Below are 16,237 nucleotides of genomic sequence, written 5' to 3'. Positions count from 1 at the left end.
TATGCAATATATAGTATATTTCTTAGAGAATAAATATATTCTTGGCATAGAAAAATATAATATTTGTGATAAAGATCCTTTTTTACAAAATAATTACTGTAAGAGAATAAATATTTTTGCACAGAATACATATTTGTTATTAATAATTGTTTTCTCTACGCCTGGAGATATATAAAAATTTACACCGAAGACTTGCCCCAAACCGTGTGTGGCCATCTGAAAAAGTTAACTTCCGTTGCTTGCAAGTGACATTTTGTTTGTGTCGCTACAAAATGCAGACTAATGAAACGTGATACCTTGTTATCTTTAGCTGGACCTGAGATGTCCATCACTGTATCGTTTTTTACACTGTGCTGTGGGTATTGACTGTACACTAGTGTCTAATTACTGACGGTAGCAAGCTGTGTGTGTATTTTCTGGGATCGATGGTGGTGTCTAACACTTCTGTTACGCCTCATTCGAAACTAGGTCAGATTACCGGCATTAGACGTTTATTTTTGCCCGAGTCTTCACACCCTTTAAAGGAATAAATATAATTTTTCAGAGAATAAATATATGTGTATACATATTGATATATATAACTATGTCTAAAGTGTATTTTTGAAGTAAACCATGTATGTATTTCGTTAGTAAAGCATATATATTTGTGTACATAATATATTCCGCTTCCTCCCTAGGCAAGTTATACTTATATATTGGTAACAACACTCACCCACACAATTTGACGTCTACTTCTATATAATTACCATATCTCACTCATCTCATTATTGGTAATCACATTCAACTTGTGCTAGCGTACGTACTACATATGTACTACATATGCTTTGCAGTCTGTGTCGGCCATTCAGTTTCGTGTGTAGGCTAATCTAGTATGAGGCTCGAAGTTAGTCGTAGATAAAACTAACAAAATCATCATTGCAGAAGTTAATGAATTCGTAATCAAATCTCTATCTGGTTTCTTTCTTCTAAAAGGATTACGAAAACATGGCCTCCGAGCAACGGTCTTACGCAAACGAGAAAACACCGTCAACTTCGGTTGTAAATGAAGGAGCTGATCTGGCCGCTGATCCAGCTAGTGGAGCTTTCTTTGCCACAGATTATAAGAAGTGGGTGTGATTTTATACAAGATTTAATACGAATTAACCATGTTTACAATTGTAGGATATTTTCCCACCGATCGTGTAATTATTGCGCTAGGTCACTTGACAACATTCTGACAAGGGATGTTACTTATACCTAGCCCTAGCCTATTGTTTGCCTATGTAGAGTTTCACTTCAGTGTACTTCCACACGTAGGCTTTCAGCAATGCAAACCAGTAATTATAATGCACATCGGAGATGGCCCGTGTATCATGAAAAGCTTGTTAAGTTAATGATCATTAGGGCCTAGGCAATATTGTATTGCTATGCATGTAATATGTATGCCAGTGAATTATCTACTTGCAGAAATGTGTACCATTTTTTCACTATGTAGTACTGGTATGTTGGCTTTATCTTTGCTCTGCATTTGACAAGCCCAAACCTCTAGCTTATGACATAAAATTTTGGTCAATTGATTCAGAGTTGATTGCATTCCAGCTCAAGTAATGTCCCTGCATTCTATCAATACCAGGAACTGCTTTTAATAATCATACTACAGAACCAAACTGACAATATTAAATAGGAAACTGGTCAGAAACATAATATAATTCGACATTTGAAGGTAATTTACAGCGGTACAAATGGATACAGAAGATAACAAATTTTGATAACTATGTGTCAAAATGAAAACAAAATTGTTAGCAAACTGCTTATCCACTAGAGAGCCTGTGTAAGAGAATGCGTAAAAGTAAATGGGACTGACGTTTCGATCCTAGTAGGATCTTCTTCAGAGGCTAAATGACAAGTAACAGTAACAGAAGAGACAGAAACACACACAGAATTCAGAGAGGTAAATGAGCATGGTGAGCACAAAGAGATAGATGTAAGGGGATTAGTAGACAAAGGATGGAGAGAAATAAGAAAGAAACCAACAGGGGGAGAGGAGAGGTAGGAGATAAACAGTAGAGGGACAAAGAGAGGATTAAGGGAACATTTTAGGGAAAACTATGTGTGAGAAAAAAACATTCCTTTTAAATATTTTCTTTATGCTCTGTAATTACAGGTATGAAGATCTGAAATGTATGCTGGATGGAAATAAAGATGGCTTGAAGTTAGAAGCTATGAAGAGAATCATTGGGGTATGTGATTGTATTTACCCTTTTTTCAATCAGGAAAGTGTCACTGCCATAAATGTCACCACCAGTAACATTGCTCATTACTGCTCTCATCAGTGTTTTATATTGTTCATCTCTCTATTTCCTCTCAGCATGTGCATTCCAATCCACATTGCTTATTAACTGGTAGCATTTCAGCCCCACACCACTCCACACCCTTTGACTCACTGCTCCCTTCGTCTCTCCATCAAATCTGAGATTGTTTGTTGTGAAAGAGAAATAAACCCTTACAGTAACCAAGTGTGATAAAACTATGATAACAACGAACTAGCAGAATATGCATACCTGATTTAGAAATACAGTGTACTATTTGGTTACCATACTTTTTCAACTTCACAGTATTACATTTTGCATGAAACTTTACATTTTGAAAGTGAATAGCAACCAGGTACTTAATAATGATGTTGGTACAACTGATAAGTTTGTTTTAATCACTTCAAGTGCATCTGTAAGAAAGTAGACCAAACAATTTGTTGCAACTGAATAAAGAACTACACTGATCAGTGAAAGTTGGTGCACAAGTATTCATATTTTTGGAGACTCTGTGTAATTTTTTATCTTTCAGATGATAGCCAAAGGGAAAGATGCCTCAGATCTATTCGCTGCTGTTGTGAAGAATGTGGTCTCAAAGAATATAGAGGTTAGTGATAGAATATGTTTGTCCATGGTTTCTGACATATCTACAACAATTGGTGAAGGTAGACCACACTGTATCACTTTTAGAAGAAGGAATGGTGTCCAGTGATAATGCTTAAAATACTTCAAGGAATGTGTGAGAACAAATGGCAACCTAATTGACCAAAAAGTACTAAAGGTTGTTAACGTTAGATGATAATTGTGAACCACGTGTTAAACTTTGTACTTTGCACTGGTGTGAATTTTACAATATGGCAACGTACTGATAAACGAAATATGTTAAGAACAATTTCATATCTATCTAATATATATTTTTTTTTAACTCGATGGTTTGATAGCTACAGTAATAGACCATCAGGGCAGGCTTCAAGAAGTGCTTAAAAATGAGTTTCGTTGCACATATTTAGTACCAAGGTTTGTTGATTGGAAGTTGTAGAGGGATGACCTGGGAACATTTTTCGAGATGTTGGATCATTGGAGAGGTGTTATTTTTCGAGTAAACAACAAACAAATGACGTCACTCTTATACAGTGTACGACAATTACAACAAAGCAGTTCCTTGTCACAGCAACATGAAAATGACATTTGAATGCTCTTGCACTTATTAGAACCTAGATGTTTTAGTTGACAGTTATAGAGGGATGTCCTGAGATTATCTTAGGAGTTTTGGGATGTTTGGAGAGATGTTATCTTATGTGTAATCAACAAATGACCTCACTATGAAGTGTGGGCTAAATTGAAAATCAGCAACGACTATTCACAGCAACATGATATTAGTTTAAATTATATGTTACAAAACCTATTTAGAACCAAGGTTTGTTGGTTGGATGTTGTAAAGAAATGTCCTAAGAATACTTGAAGAGTTGTTGGATGATAAAAGAGATGACACTTTATGAGTAAACAATAAACATATATGACGTCACTGTTTAATAGGTTTAATAGGACGACAATTAAAACTCAGGAGTTCCTTGTAACAGCAACATGGAAACGACATAATTTAAATGTTCTTGTACTTAATTAGAACAGGATGTGTTGGTTGAAAATAATACAGGGATATCAAAAGAATATTTAAAGAGTTGTTGGGTGCTAGGAGCAAGTAATCAATATACATATGACGTCACTCTTATACGTTGCATGATAATGAAAATAGAGCAGTTTCTTGTCACAGCAAGATGATCACATAATTTAAATGTTCTTAGTATTTAAGTTCAGGATTAGTGCAAGGTAATGTTCGTTGATAGCTATATAGGAACATCTGAAGCAAATTTTAACAATTGTTGGGTGCTAAGAGAGGTGTTATGTAAAGAATAAAGAATAAACAAATGACATCACTCTTATGCGTTGTACTGTACGACAAATTAAAACAGTGCAGTTTCTTGTCACAGCAAGATGATAACATAATTAAACACAGTATTAAGAACCAGGATGTGTTGGCTGAAGTAAAGGGAATGTTTGAAGAATATTTTAAGAGTTGTTGGATTCTTAAAGCAGTGTTATTTTTTAAGAAAACAACAAATTTATGTTGCGATAAACATAATTTGAATAAATTCATTTTTAACACCCTGTCCGTCTCCTGAAGTCTGCCTCGAGACTTACCTTTAAGGCAAATGTAGGCGGTCAAAAAGGCAGTGACCAGGCATAAATATAATTGTAGGTTTGTGAAAATTACAAGTAGCACCTTCCCATGAGGATAGGGCCAGTTAACTCTGAGATCGTGGGGACAACTTGAAAAGGCTGTAAAACTCACACAAAAATAAACATATAAAGGCAAACTAGTAGGTTTACTTTGCACCTGAATCTTGTATTAAAAACAATGGGGTCAAATGATATAAATGGGTGAATTACAGATCTTATCAGAGCTGTTACATCTAACAAGAAATCCAATGAACTTTTGGAAAATAAAATGCTTAAAACTACTAACGAAATAAGAACACAATTGGGTAACTTCCGGGGCAGGTTCACTTTGTTGGGGACGTCCCTAGGGTAGGGTGGTCTCTGGACGGCTCTCGAACAGCTTGCCCTTCACTTCCTGGTATCTGGGGTCCATTGACCTATTAGCTGTCAATTAAGTTACTATATAATTTGAAGACACATTACTCAACCTCGAATCATTAACTTATAAATGGATCTCATCAGTGTCCTAAAGTAAATTTGAGGATAAACTTCCATCACCAAGAATATTCCTACTAAAACAAAATAGCTATTAATATGTCTATTTCCCCCACAGTTCTCAAAAGTGATAGTGGCTTGGAGTCAGCACATGTATTCCTAGAAAACAAGGAACACACAATACAATTACTTTGTTTAAAAGGACAAAGGTCACACAGGGCCACCTGACCACGAACTGTTGCCTTGTAGTTAGCAAAAAAGTGAAGATTTAGGGAACTCCTCAATCTACCAAAGTAAGTTATTCATTGTCAAATGAATAAAACAATATAAGAAAATGGAAGGCAAACATCAAATGAACAAAATTAAAAATAGGAATTTGAAAGAAAATGATCAACAGAAAGCAACACCAAAACATTAACCAGGTTATGCTTTGGTATACAAAAAATCCTTCGTGAGTTATATGACTTCCTCGTCACTGTCATCACCAACACCCAAAGCTAACCCTAACCCTGCTTAGGAAGTAACTAGTCTTCCTCTATGATGTGTAAACAGAAAGTCTTGAGCAATAGCATTTTCATCCTTTCATCACATCTCTGTTCAGCAATTTCTTTGAGCTGTTTTTCAGCATCTCGTGTTAGACACTGAGACAGCTGTTCTGTCTGCCCCCAACCAGAACTTCTTCCTTTCGAAATATTGAGTCCTGATTTTCTACGCATTTTTGTTGTGCCAGAGAAATCTCTGGAGAAGAAGCACCACAAACATCCTTTTTGATTCCTTGCACCCCGAAGGATCAAGGAATCTATGCGATGGTGATTGCGTGTGTGTGTGTGCGTATGTGACGCCATTGGCTCGTAAACACGAAAACTCAACAATGGCAAGTTGGATTGAGGTCATACTTGGTACATAGATGCGCCATACTGGGTAAAAGATTCCTATTGATTTTGGTGCTCATCTCATGAATAATAATGAGGTCACAGGGTAAAACGTGAAAATCTCCAAATGCTAATTACTCCGCAACCGAAAGACAGAATTTATTCATACTTGGTATTAATGTGTTGGTAGATAGTGGGTACATGGTGATAATTGTTCAGTTAATATTATGCATATTTATAAGGGGGTGGACTTAAGTTGATTTTCACTAAAATAGCTTGTAAACTCGGTAACTGAACAACGACAAGTTGGATTGAAGTCATACTAAGTGGTACATAGATGCGCCATACTGGGTAGAAGAGCCCTGTTGATTTTGGTGCTCATCTCAAGAATGTAAATGAGGTCACAGGGTCAAATGTAAACATTTTCAGAATTGAATCATACTTTGTTTGAAGTTGTTGGTACTGTAGATAGAGGGTACATGATAATGTATGTTCAATGTGATATTATGCACATTTATTAGGGGGCAGGGCTTGAGTTGATTTTGCTAAAAATTGTAAACATGGTAAGTTAACATATTTAGTAGGAAGGTCCACAGTCAGTAAGAGAACATTGCTGATCAATTTAATCAACAATGATGAAAGTTTGGGATTATAATCTCAATTGGCAAGGAATCACAATAAGCCCACTGGCTTTTGGTCTTCTGTGCTGATGGGCCTGCAGTTTCATCTGCAACAAATCAAAACCAAATTTGTTTGGTTGATGCAGTATTTTGAATTGTACTGTTGATCACACTGTGGTTTACATTGTCTACACTGGAACTCAACTGACTAATAAGCCATCCTTATATTCCATTTATTTCAGTGTAAGCCTGTAGCCATGTGCTTGGTAGGGCATAGTTGCAACCCATGCACTTTAAAGGTTTGAGAACACATGCAACCCTACTTGACATGCTTTTCTATCCTAAAAGAAGGCCTCACCATACATGCCTCAAACTAAATTAAAACAAGCAACTTGCTTTGATATAAAATATTTTATTCCAAATTGTTAAAGTGTTGTAGTAAGACTCGGTGCTACTAAATCGAGTGCCATGCAGACGCTAAATAGCTGAAACTTACAAATGCCAACTCGCTTGGTGATTACAAAATACCCGAAGGGGCCTGAGACTAGGCAATACTGTAGCTTTGCCTAGGCCTATATACTTAGTGGCCTGTACATAAGCTACATTACACGGTACATTTGTGTGTGCCAGTGCTAGCAGTGGCTAATATACCTGCTCTGGGCTTTAATAGTTCGGCCCTGTTTTGGAAACTTAATCCAAGACTCGAGGCTAGACTATAGGCATAGACTTTCATGCCCACATTTAATATTGATAGGCCTAACGTTAGTCTGCCTATCGAACCTACCCTGGTGTTTATTTCATTTCTTTGCTTCATGACAAATAAAACATGAAATAAATGGTATCATAAAATAACAGATACCAGTATATAATAACTGTCATGGGCGTCAACAGGTGGGGGACGGGGGGACATGTCCCCCCCACTTTCAAAAGTGGAGGGGATATCATATCATTTGTCCCACCCACTTTTCAGAGTAGTTATTAAAAAAAATCACATGCATATGCGCGATTTTCTATTTAAGGTCAAGAAATCTGGACTCCCTGGGCCCCTGCTATCTATCACTTGCACCGTCATTTATCTCCCAATATCCTAAATCTGCTCATTTAATTCGTTCGGGGGGGGGGGAGACCATTCGAAAGTGTATTGAATCTTGCACACATGTTGTTTGTATGGGTTCCAAGGGATTAGGTAAGCCAAACAGGTAGATGGTGATGAGTTACTATGTTCATATCACTACCTCCAGTCCCTTGGACTGGACGGACGAATATGGGTGTAGGGGTTAAGTAATAAGGCTACATGTATTCGCCGGATATGGTAGATCTTTATTGTTGAGTGCCGGCTAGGCGCTACACACGCTCTGCGGGCGGTGCCTTTTTCTGATTATTATTATTAAAGTACCTGGGCACATAACAACTGACGTCTCGCAACTACATGCATGTATTATATATACCACTCCACTCATCCCGGAGGTGACGGCGCCACTTTTTCAATATTTCGTTTGAGATAGACGCTGTATAATTCGTCTCCCTTGGTGTCAGAACGGCATCTTTCTACCAGTACTTTCTGTCGGGATTTAGTTTTGTGAGACAAAATTTCTCCTCACAGATCTGGTTCTGATGTAACTAAAAACGACTCAGGAAGGCCGTCTCCTGCGATCTAGGGGGTCTTATGTACCCAAAATTTTCTGGTATGCTACGCGCCAACCAATGGTGGCGCTCCGCTTAGATAGTATAGTGTCCCCCTCACTTTCCGAAACCTGCTGACGCCCATGATAACTGTCAATCTATCCTTCATGAGTGCTACGTAAATCACTTCTAGACAAACCAGTATGGTATTGAAGAGCCTTGTCCTAAATTTTCATTGTTGGCATTCGTGTCACTTGAGGAAGTTATGTATACTTTCTTGTCACAGTAATGCTCTGTAATGAGTATTAGTAACAGGCCTACAATTACCTTCATCGTTCGTGTATTGAATCATGGAACCACCTTCAAGGCCTATAGTCGATCTGTTGGTGAATCTTGGAAACAGGAACAATGGTATCCCAAATGTTCACTATCAAGTATCATAACCAAATTCCAGTGAAGTTGACCAGATTGATCTATTTTCTCAGGCAATTGATAGAAATTTGCCACCCTCAACATCTCGGCACATTTGACATCGGTTTGCAAACTGTTGGCTGTAAATTTCGTTAGACTTTCACAAGATGTCTTGCGAGTATGACACATGCATATGTCAGCCATCATTCTCTTGCTATGCAGTACGTTATGCAATATGCAGACAAATTGTAAACACGTACAAACATTACACACAGTCTGTGCATGAACATCACCCGAGCCGAGCAGTTTCTGTATCAGCTGACATATCACATGCCACACAATAAGGATTTTGATTAGCTCTTTACTGAAAAAATTGTTGCGTCGGAGAAGTCCTAACAACGCAAAGCGGACTAGATGAATCCGTCTTAAGCTGCTGTTTACTCTTAAAATAACACTTCCCGAACCATCTAACATCGAGAATTGTAATTAGCATATGAAAACACACCAGGATCTGTGTTAAAACCTTGGTACTAAATATGTGCAACGACAGTGAACTATATAGCCTGCCCCGATGAACTGTAAGTTGTAGAGAATATTAACACTTGTATTCCTGTGGTCACTGGTTCAAATCCAACTTCTAGCCAATGATTTCTGTGTTTATCCATAATTTATAATGTCGTAGTCAGTCCAGTGCAAGAAATTCCTTCTCAGATGCATTCTGGGAAGACCCAAAATGAGACTGAAGTGTCATACTGGGTCACATGGTGTGCAAGCTGCTGTGGATAATGACTGACACTCCCAGTAAAGAAAGAGGATAGGATTTGCATACCAGAGGTCGTTAGTTCAAATATAAATTCTAGCCAGTAATTTTTCTGGTCTTTCTCATTTTCTGCATGGTTGCTATCCTTCACAGATAAAGAAGTTAGTGTATGTTTATCTAGTACGCTATGCAGAGGAACAGCAGGATCTGGCCTTGCTCTCCATTAGTACATTTCAGAAAGGACTCAAGGTAAGAGACCTTGATTTAAATAAAGGTTTCCTGCAATTCTTTACCAGATTTTAAGCACAGTGTTGATTATGCATATATGTTAGGTAAACACAGCTTAATGTAAAAAGACATCTCCATATTTTTGCTAATGGATATGTCCTCATTTTAGAACTGTTTTTCAAGATGGAGATGAAGACTTCATTAACATACGTAGTAAGAGTTTGTAACACATATGGGCAAGTGACTACTGTCTGAATCATTCCTACAAGTGAAACATTAAGTATGCATCAATTACTGATCCATATTTCTCCTAGTCCTGAAAATCAATTTTGTAGAAGACTTAAAGTACCGAAGCAAGAATTGTGCTGTGATCAGTGAGACCAAAAGTCCATCGACAGGATATGCTTACCAATTTATTAAGTTGGTTTAGTTGGTCAAACCAACCAATTGTATCATTCCCAAAATAATTGCTGGCAACCTAAGTTCTATACATAATTTTTTCACAGAACAAATATACATTAGCAAGTGATTGAAGACTATTTATTTACCTGCCTCCTTTGATAAAATACTCTTTATCATGCGGCACAAGCAAAGATTTAGCAGGGCCAGATAAATCAAACACATCATGTGTTTCTCCTGTGAAGTGGAAACTTGGTCAGAGCTGCAGTATAGATGTTTTGTATCATTTTGTTTCATTTATAACGTCACAGGATCCCAACCAGCTGATTCGTGCATCGGCGTTGAGAGTCCTCTCCAGTATCCGTGTACCAATGATTGTTCCTATCATGATGTTAGCCATCAAGGAAAGTGTGAATGACATGTCTCCGTACGTCAGGAAAACTGCAGCACATGCTATTCCAAAACTCTACAGGTACTAACTAAACTGGTCAGATGGCTTTATCTACAGGATTGTTTCAAAATATGTAATATTTACTGGTTTTGAAATATAAATCGCAAAAGCATTATTTGAATAATATGAAAGTAAAGATGACAAACTGGTGAACAGCTTCTGTTTAGCTTAGTAACCTGTCATTACTTCATAATCATACCTTCATGATATATGGTAATTAAATGTTTTTAAACAAAAAGGTTATTTAACTGAAAGCTCTCTTTACAGTTTGGAACCAGAACAGAAAGAAGAACTTGTGGAGGTCATCGGTAAATTACTGGCAGATAAGACAACGGTGAGTGTTGCTTGTATGGAGAATGGCACTACTGTGGTGTCATTCAGTTTACCTATCAACAACAAATTCACTTTTCAGCTTCATCATGCCATTCATTTGAAGTTGAAACTGCAGATATGCCTATGTGTTCTACTGGTATGAAATATAGCTTATGTAGATTGTCGAAAAACCTCAGTCTGTATTAACAAAGATACTAAATGTCCCTCTTGAAGATTGTTTGCATGGCAGTGTTTGTTAGCCTAACACAAAGAGCTACAGTGGTGTTACGTCGAGGTTGACAATATCGTCTGGGCATTGTAGTTGGTTATAGTCGGTTATCGTCTTCATAGTCGGATCGTCGAGCAACACTTTTATCGTCGGGAAGCTCAGGCAGCAGTATTATAGTCGAGCAGCACGAATATCGTCGGCTTGATATACACTATAACGTTGGGTTATCGTCGGTTAATCTGCAGTATCGTCAGTAAGGCAGAGAGCTTAGAGGAAACGAACAATAGGTTGTGGTTTTTGCTTCCAGGAGCAACAGCCACAAGGAAGAATGGCTACTAACAATAGATCAGACAGTAAACTAATCCCAAGATAATTCCTTGCAAGAGGACCAAGGCCATGACCAAACACTACTGTACTGTATATGATCAATGTCAACATACTGTACAAATCTGAATATAGGCCTACAGAAAATATTTCGATTTTGAATGCCTTAGTAAATCATAATTGATTTTGTAATGAAACCTCGCTGATTTTAACGGATATATAATACATTACACTATATGAACATCAGAAATACAATCATACTTCCCAGTATCAATCACGCTGACACATTCCGTACCGCTGAAATATACACAATCCATTGGCCGGTTTGACCGGCACATAGAGCTATTAACCCTCGACTTGTTTGAAATATTTATTTTATTTTATAAAAGTATTCCACGATCACTAGACAGCCCCCTTCCCCTCGCATCGCAACAACCCATCGCCAACAACCCCTACCTACCCCACCCACCCACCCCCATCCCCCCCCCCGTTGCCTAAACTTTGCAATAGACTCTTATATTTACCTTGCAAGGTACAAATATCCTGCAGATAAAATTATGATAAATCCATTACGGTGCAGAGTAACAATATGCGAAAATCGAACTCGCGTTCGTATTGTTAAATAAACGTTGGTGTTACAAGAGAGGCTAATAAATGTCCCGTTGGAATTAATTTCATCCAATGAATTTATCTTGACAACCTGCCAACTTTTACTTCCACAGCAAATATTACATGAGTACCGCGTAAATGGGTCAAAGTTTGCGAATAACAGGTGGCTGTCAGAAGAAATAGAAACTGCTTGTACATGGTCATTTTAAGTATCCAAATACTATACAAAGAGATTGAGTTCCCCTAAACACCCTTTTCCCTACCTACTGAGGAATACCGTCTTTTATAAATTAAAGTACCATACAGTACTTTACATTTGATACAAAAGTTACTTCTACAACAGCTTCCCAAAATTTGTATGTGTCGCATGTAGGTTAAGTTTTAACCGCGCAGCACTGCAGTACCATTCATAATTTGCATATTACACCAAAATTTACACTCGGCGTCCAGATGGCGGGAAAATGTAACATCATGTTCAATGTGTTGTGTCGTTCCCATGGTGCGATGAACTTGGGCAAGTTCGTAGGTCGATGACCTACTTATGTTCTGTGACCAATGTCAGTGGGAATTATGTGTGTAAAAACTCGGGTTTTTCAACGTGTTATATATGTATAGAAGTTTTACGTTAGCGGAGCGAATTTCGGGGCGGCTCGTTGATTGTGAGAAAGCACTTATCTAAGCATCAATATTTGTGAAAAATTGCATACGGTTTTTCAGATATTTTCTTTGAATGTCCCCTCCATATATCTCTCTTTCTCCATCCACTCAAAGCTTGACATTTACGCTAATTCAGTTAGGGGAAAAATTATCATAATTATCGAAATATCGCGATAATTTTTGAACTATTTATCGTGAAGGTAAAAAGCAAATATCGCCCAACCCGAGTTACAACTGAACTTGAGCACAAATAATATCTTTTTAGTTGTCTCCTACAGTAGTTGTAAGTTATGCAAAACAAGATCCATTTTATTTTCATTCAATGTTGATAGCATGTTGAACAATTTACTGTAGATGCTTCCAAAACATTCCTCACCACGTAAAATAAATAAAATAATATACGAGTTATGAGTGATTTAAAGTTTACAAAATATAAAAGGTGTGGCCTCAGTAATGTTTTTTTTTTTCACTTAAGAATAACATGAGTGTAATTTTTTGTGTGCTATTTTGTATACGCTATTTCGTCAAACTTTTTTCCTAACTCAGTCAGATCATATTGGACAAGCCCCGAAATTGAACTGATAGATAGAGCTTATTTTAAACGCATTTTAGGATTCCTCCTACTGCCGAAAAAGTCTGTAACTCTGTATCTCCTTCCAATTTCGAGTTATGAGTGATTTAAAGTTTACAAAGTATAAAAGGTGTTGCCTCAAATAATGTTTTTCAATTTACGAATAACATGAGTGTGATTTTATTTAGTAGATCATATTGGACAAGCTCCGAAATTGTACTGATAGATAGAGTGTATTTACGATGCATTTTAAAATTCCACTTTAAGTTAATCTAAAGTTGCGTAATGTGCTCTGATGTCAGTCTATTTGGTTCAAAATAAATTTTCAAAAATTAAATCTTCTCGCAACACTTTTCACAGTGTCTCACTCTGTAGTAAAGTCAGTTCATATGAAAATAACGATGTACGCTTAGGTCTTTGTTTAAGCACTTACCCTCTCAAGCTTTGAAGTTGACCCTTGGATTACGCGCGTGGGAATTGCTGTGGGTTTATGTGATGATCCGACCATTTAACTATGTTACTGTACATTCAAATGGGGCCGCGGCGTCTGCATTGCAGTGCCAGGTCGTAACAACAAAACTAAATGGTAGTTTTAAATCTATTAATTCATTATTAATATTCTGGATAACATCCACTAAATTTGTGTTCGGTCTGCAGATGTTTTATTCTTCACCGTATTGTGCCTTTATATTGTAAGATATTGCTGGTAAAGAAACAAGTCTTTCACCAATACTACATTATTGTTAGTGGATTGTAAACATTAAACACTGTTGCACTCGGAAAGGTACACAAGGTATCAAGGGCGGCGGAAGCACTTTTAATCTGGGGGGGCACCGACATCAAAGGGCACTTTGCAGAAATTCGATTGGACTGATGCAGCCTTATATTTAGTACCCTTTATAACTCTTATTGTATTATCTTATTTGCGTATACACATCACTCCATCAACGCCCCCCCCCCCCCAAGGAAAAATGCATACTAGCACTGCAATATCCAATGTGCAAATTGGGAAACAAGGAACAAGTTTTCTTTTGAGACAAAATGAGGTGACATCATGCTTGTTGCTAATGTAGGAACCTTCTGAATTAGAGTTTATTTCTTGTTAATATCTTAACAATTTTTTTCATTCAAAATAGCTTTGAGTTTGACCCACAGGTGTAGCCAGGATTTGCAAAGTTATATGCACGACTATCTGAGCGGAGCGCCACCATCGGTTGGCGCGGAGCGTACAAGAAAATTTTTGGTTTTACAAACCCCTCAGATGGCCGGAAACGGCCCTTCTCGAGTGTTCATTCTGGTTCCCTGGCCTCTTGCTAACTTGAGACACCTCATTTTTTATAGAAAAAGGGCACATTTTTAACCTGAGGAAAAGTGGGGGGGCACATGCCCCCTGTGACCCCCCGGTTCCGCCGCCCTTGCAAGGTATTTTTTTGTTACAGGGAAAGTAGTAAAACATTAGGCTTGATACAGTATGTGAGGTGTTACATTGTTTTGCATCAAAGTTCGTGCATGTTGCGATAATACTGTAGACAACTTAGGCTAGGCTGCCTTGCAATGTACAGTAAGTTCAGAAGCGCATTGTATAGTTCAGTAGTTCTCTTTAGTTCATCAACAGACTGCAGGCCTGGTATCGTCTGGATTAACCGACGCTACCGACTATAATTTTAACAATAGCGATCGATTTAATCCTTTCATGAATGGTCGGTCTGCAACTTGGACTAGGCCGCTTAGCAATGTCAGTTCAGTACAGTAGTTCTCTTTAGTTTATCAACAGACTGTAGGCCTGGTATCGTCGGTATTAACCGATGCTACCGACGATAAATTTAACAATAGCGATCGATTTAATCCTTTCATGAATGGTCGGTCAGCATCTTGAATTATCGTCGGGCTAATACACCTGTACTTTTGCAGTTTATCGTCGGGTAGAATTTTTATAGTCAGATCGTCGAAATTGAAATTTATCGTCCGGTATAGTCGGTATAGTCGGGTGGTGTCAACCTCAACATAACACCACTGTATAGTAGAAAGTTGTGCCTAGACATACCAAAATGTTAATGTATTTGTCAACTCCACTACTGGAGTTTAGTACTGTACAGCCTTCTTTATCAACCGCATCAATTCAAAGTATCCCATTGAGAGACTACTTAAATGTACTTTGCATCTTCACTTACCTGTCTCCATACAACAACTGCACTCTGCCTCTACCATGGCTAGAATGACTTGCTAAACATCTGACATTGAGCTCCCATGGTGACCTGTCACCTCTGGTCAACCCCCCTCCTCATTCAACCACCCAAAGTGTCCTGTTTTATATTTAAAAGAATGTTCATTCATACTTAGTAAAGATTCCTAAATCCTATTGGTCCATTCAGGTCAGCTGACCGTGGTTAATCCTGTGAGTAACGCACGGTAAAATTACGAGGCATCACTTTAATAAATCTTTGGTTATATGTAACCAAAAATGTTTTGTTTTATGATTTTTCCCCCACACAAATGGTAGTGTGAATAATCAACGGTCTAGCGTGCGATACTCACATGATTAATGCACTCCAGGTGTTAATGCTATCGCTGGATGCACTCGGGCTCCGCCCTCGTGCATCGCTTGCATTATCCCCCGATCGTGCATTAATCCTGTGAGTAACGCACGCTAGACCGTTGATTAACCCCTTATTCAAGATCTTTCTGTGTCTTAGCCATCCCACCAGCATGACATATACCAAGCTTTTCCAATCTTGGAAGATATTTTTTTCTATATGTTTAGTATTTCATTCAACCTGTGTCTATCATGGCTTTGTTTTTGTATTTTTTTAGTTGGTAGCTGGCAGTGTTGTGATGGCATTTGAGGAGGTCTGTCCGGAGCGTATCGACCTCATTCACAAGAACTACCGTAAGCTGTGCAATCTACTGATAGACGTCGAAGAGTGGGGACAGGTCGTTATCATCAACATGCTGACAAGATATGCAAGAACTCAATTCCTGGATCCTAATAAGGCAGTAAGTCAAAAATGCTTTTTTAAGGATTTGGATAACTCTAATTCCATTTCAGAGTTTACTTCCTGTGATGTCATGGCTTTGATTTCCTTTCAAAGTCTCAGTATGTGTTTGCCAAATTTAAATTCGACCTTTCCAGCTTACTGCACTAAAAGTTCAGTGAAATAACATAGTTCTATG

The 16,237-nt window shown here is 37.9% G+C and overlaps 1 protein-coding gene across 2 annotated transcripts in view; it reads left to right on the top strand.

Annotated features, from left to right (window-relative positions):
• Nucleotides 1-16,237, top strand: part of LOC139979183 (AP-3 complex subunit beta-2-like) — a 59,700-nt gene that overhangs the window by 22,192 nt on the left and 21,271 nt on the right. For both annotated transcript variants that reach the window (XM_071989918.1, XM_071989919.1), the window contains exons 2-8: nucleotides 973-1,106; nucleotides 2,144-2,219; nucleotides 2,821-2,895; nucleotides 9,440-9,535; nucleotides 10,225-10,385; nucleotides 10,632-10,698; nucleotides 15,878-16,060. In XM_071989918.1, the coding sequence (XP_071846019.1) occupies nucleotides 973-1,106; nucleotides 2,144-2,219; nucleotides 2,821-2,895; nucleotides 9,440-9,535; nucleotides 10,225-10,385; nucleotides 10,632-10,698; nucleotides 15,878-16,060 (792 nt within the window). The remainder of the gene's footprint in view (nucleotides 1-972; nucleotides 1,107-2,143; nucleotides 2,220-2,820; nucleotides 2,896-9,439; nucleotides 9,536-10,224; nucleotides 10,386-10,631; nucleotides 10,699-15,877; nucleotides 16,061-16,237) is intronic.

The sequence above is a fragment of the Apostichopus japonicus genome, chromosome 13 (assembly GCF_037975245.1).
Source record: "Apostichopus japonicus isolate 1M-3 chromosome 13, ASM3797524v1, whole genome shotgun sequence".
Classification (NCBI taxonomy): domain Eukaryota; kingdom Metazoa; phylum Echinodermata; class Holothuroidea; order Aspidochirotida; family Stichopodidae; genus Apostichopus; species Apostichopus japonicus.
The sequence above is the reverse complement of the archived record's forward strand: the minus strand, read 5'-3'. Positions and strand labels throughout refer to the sequence as shown.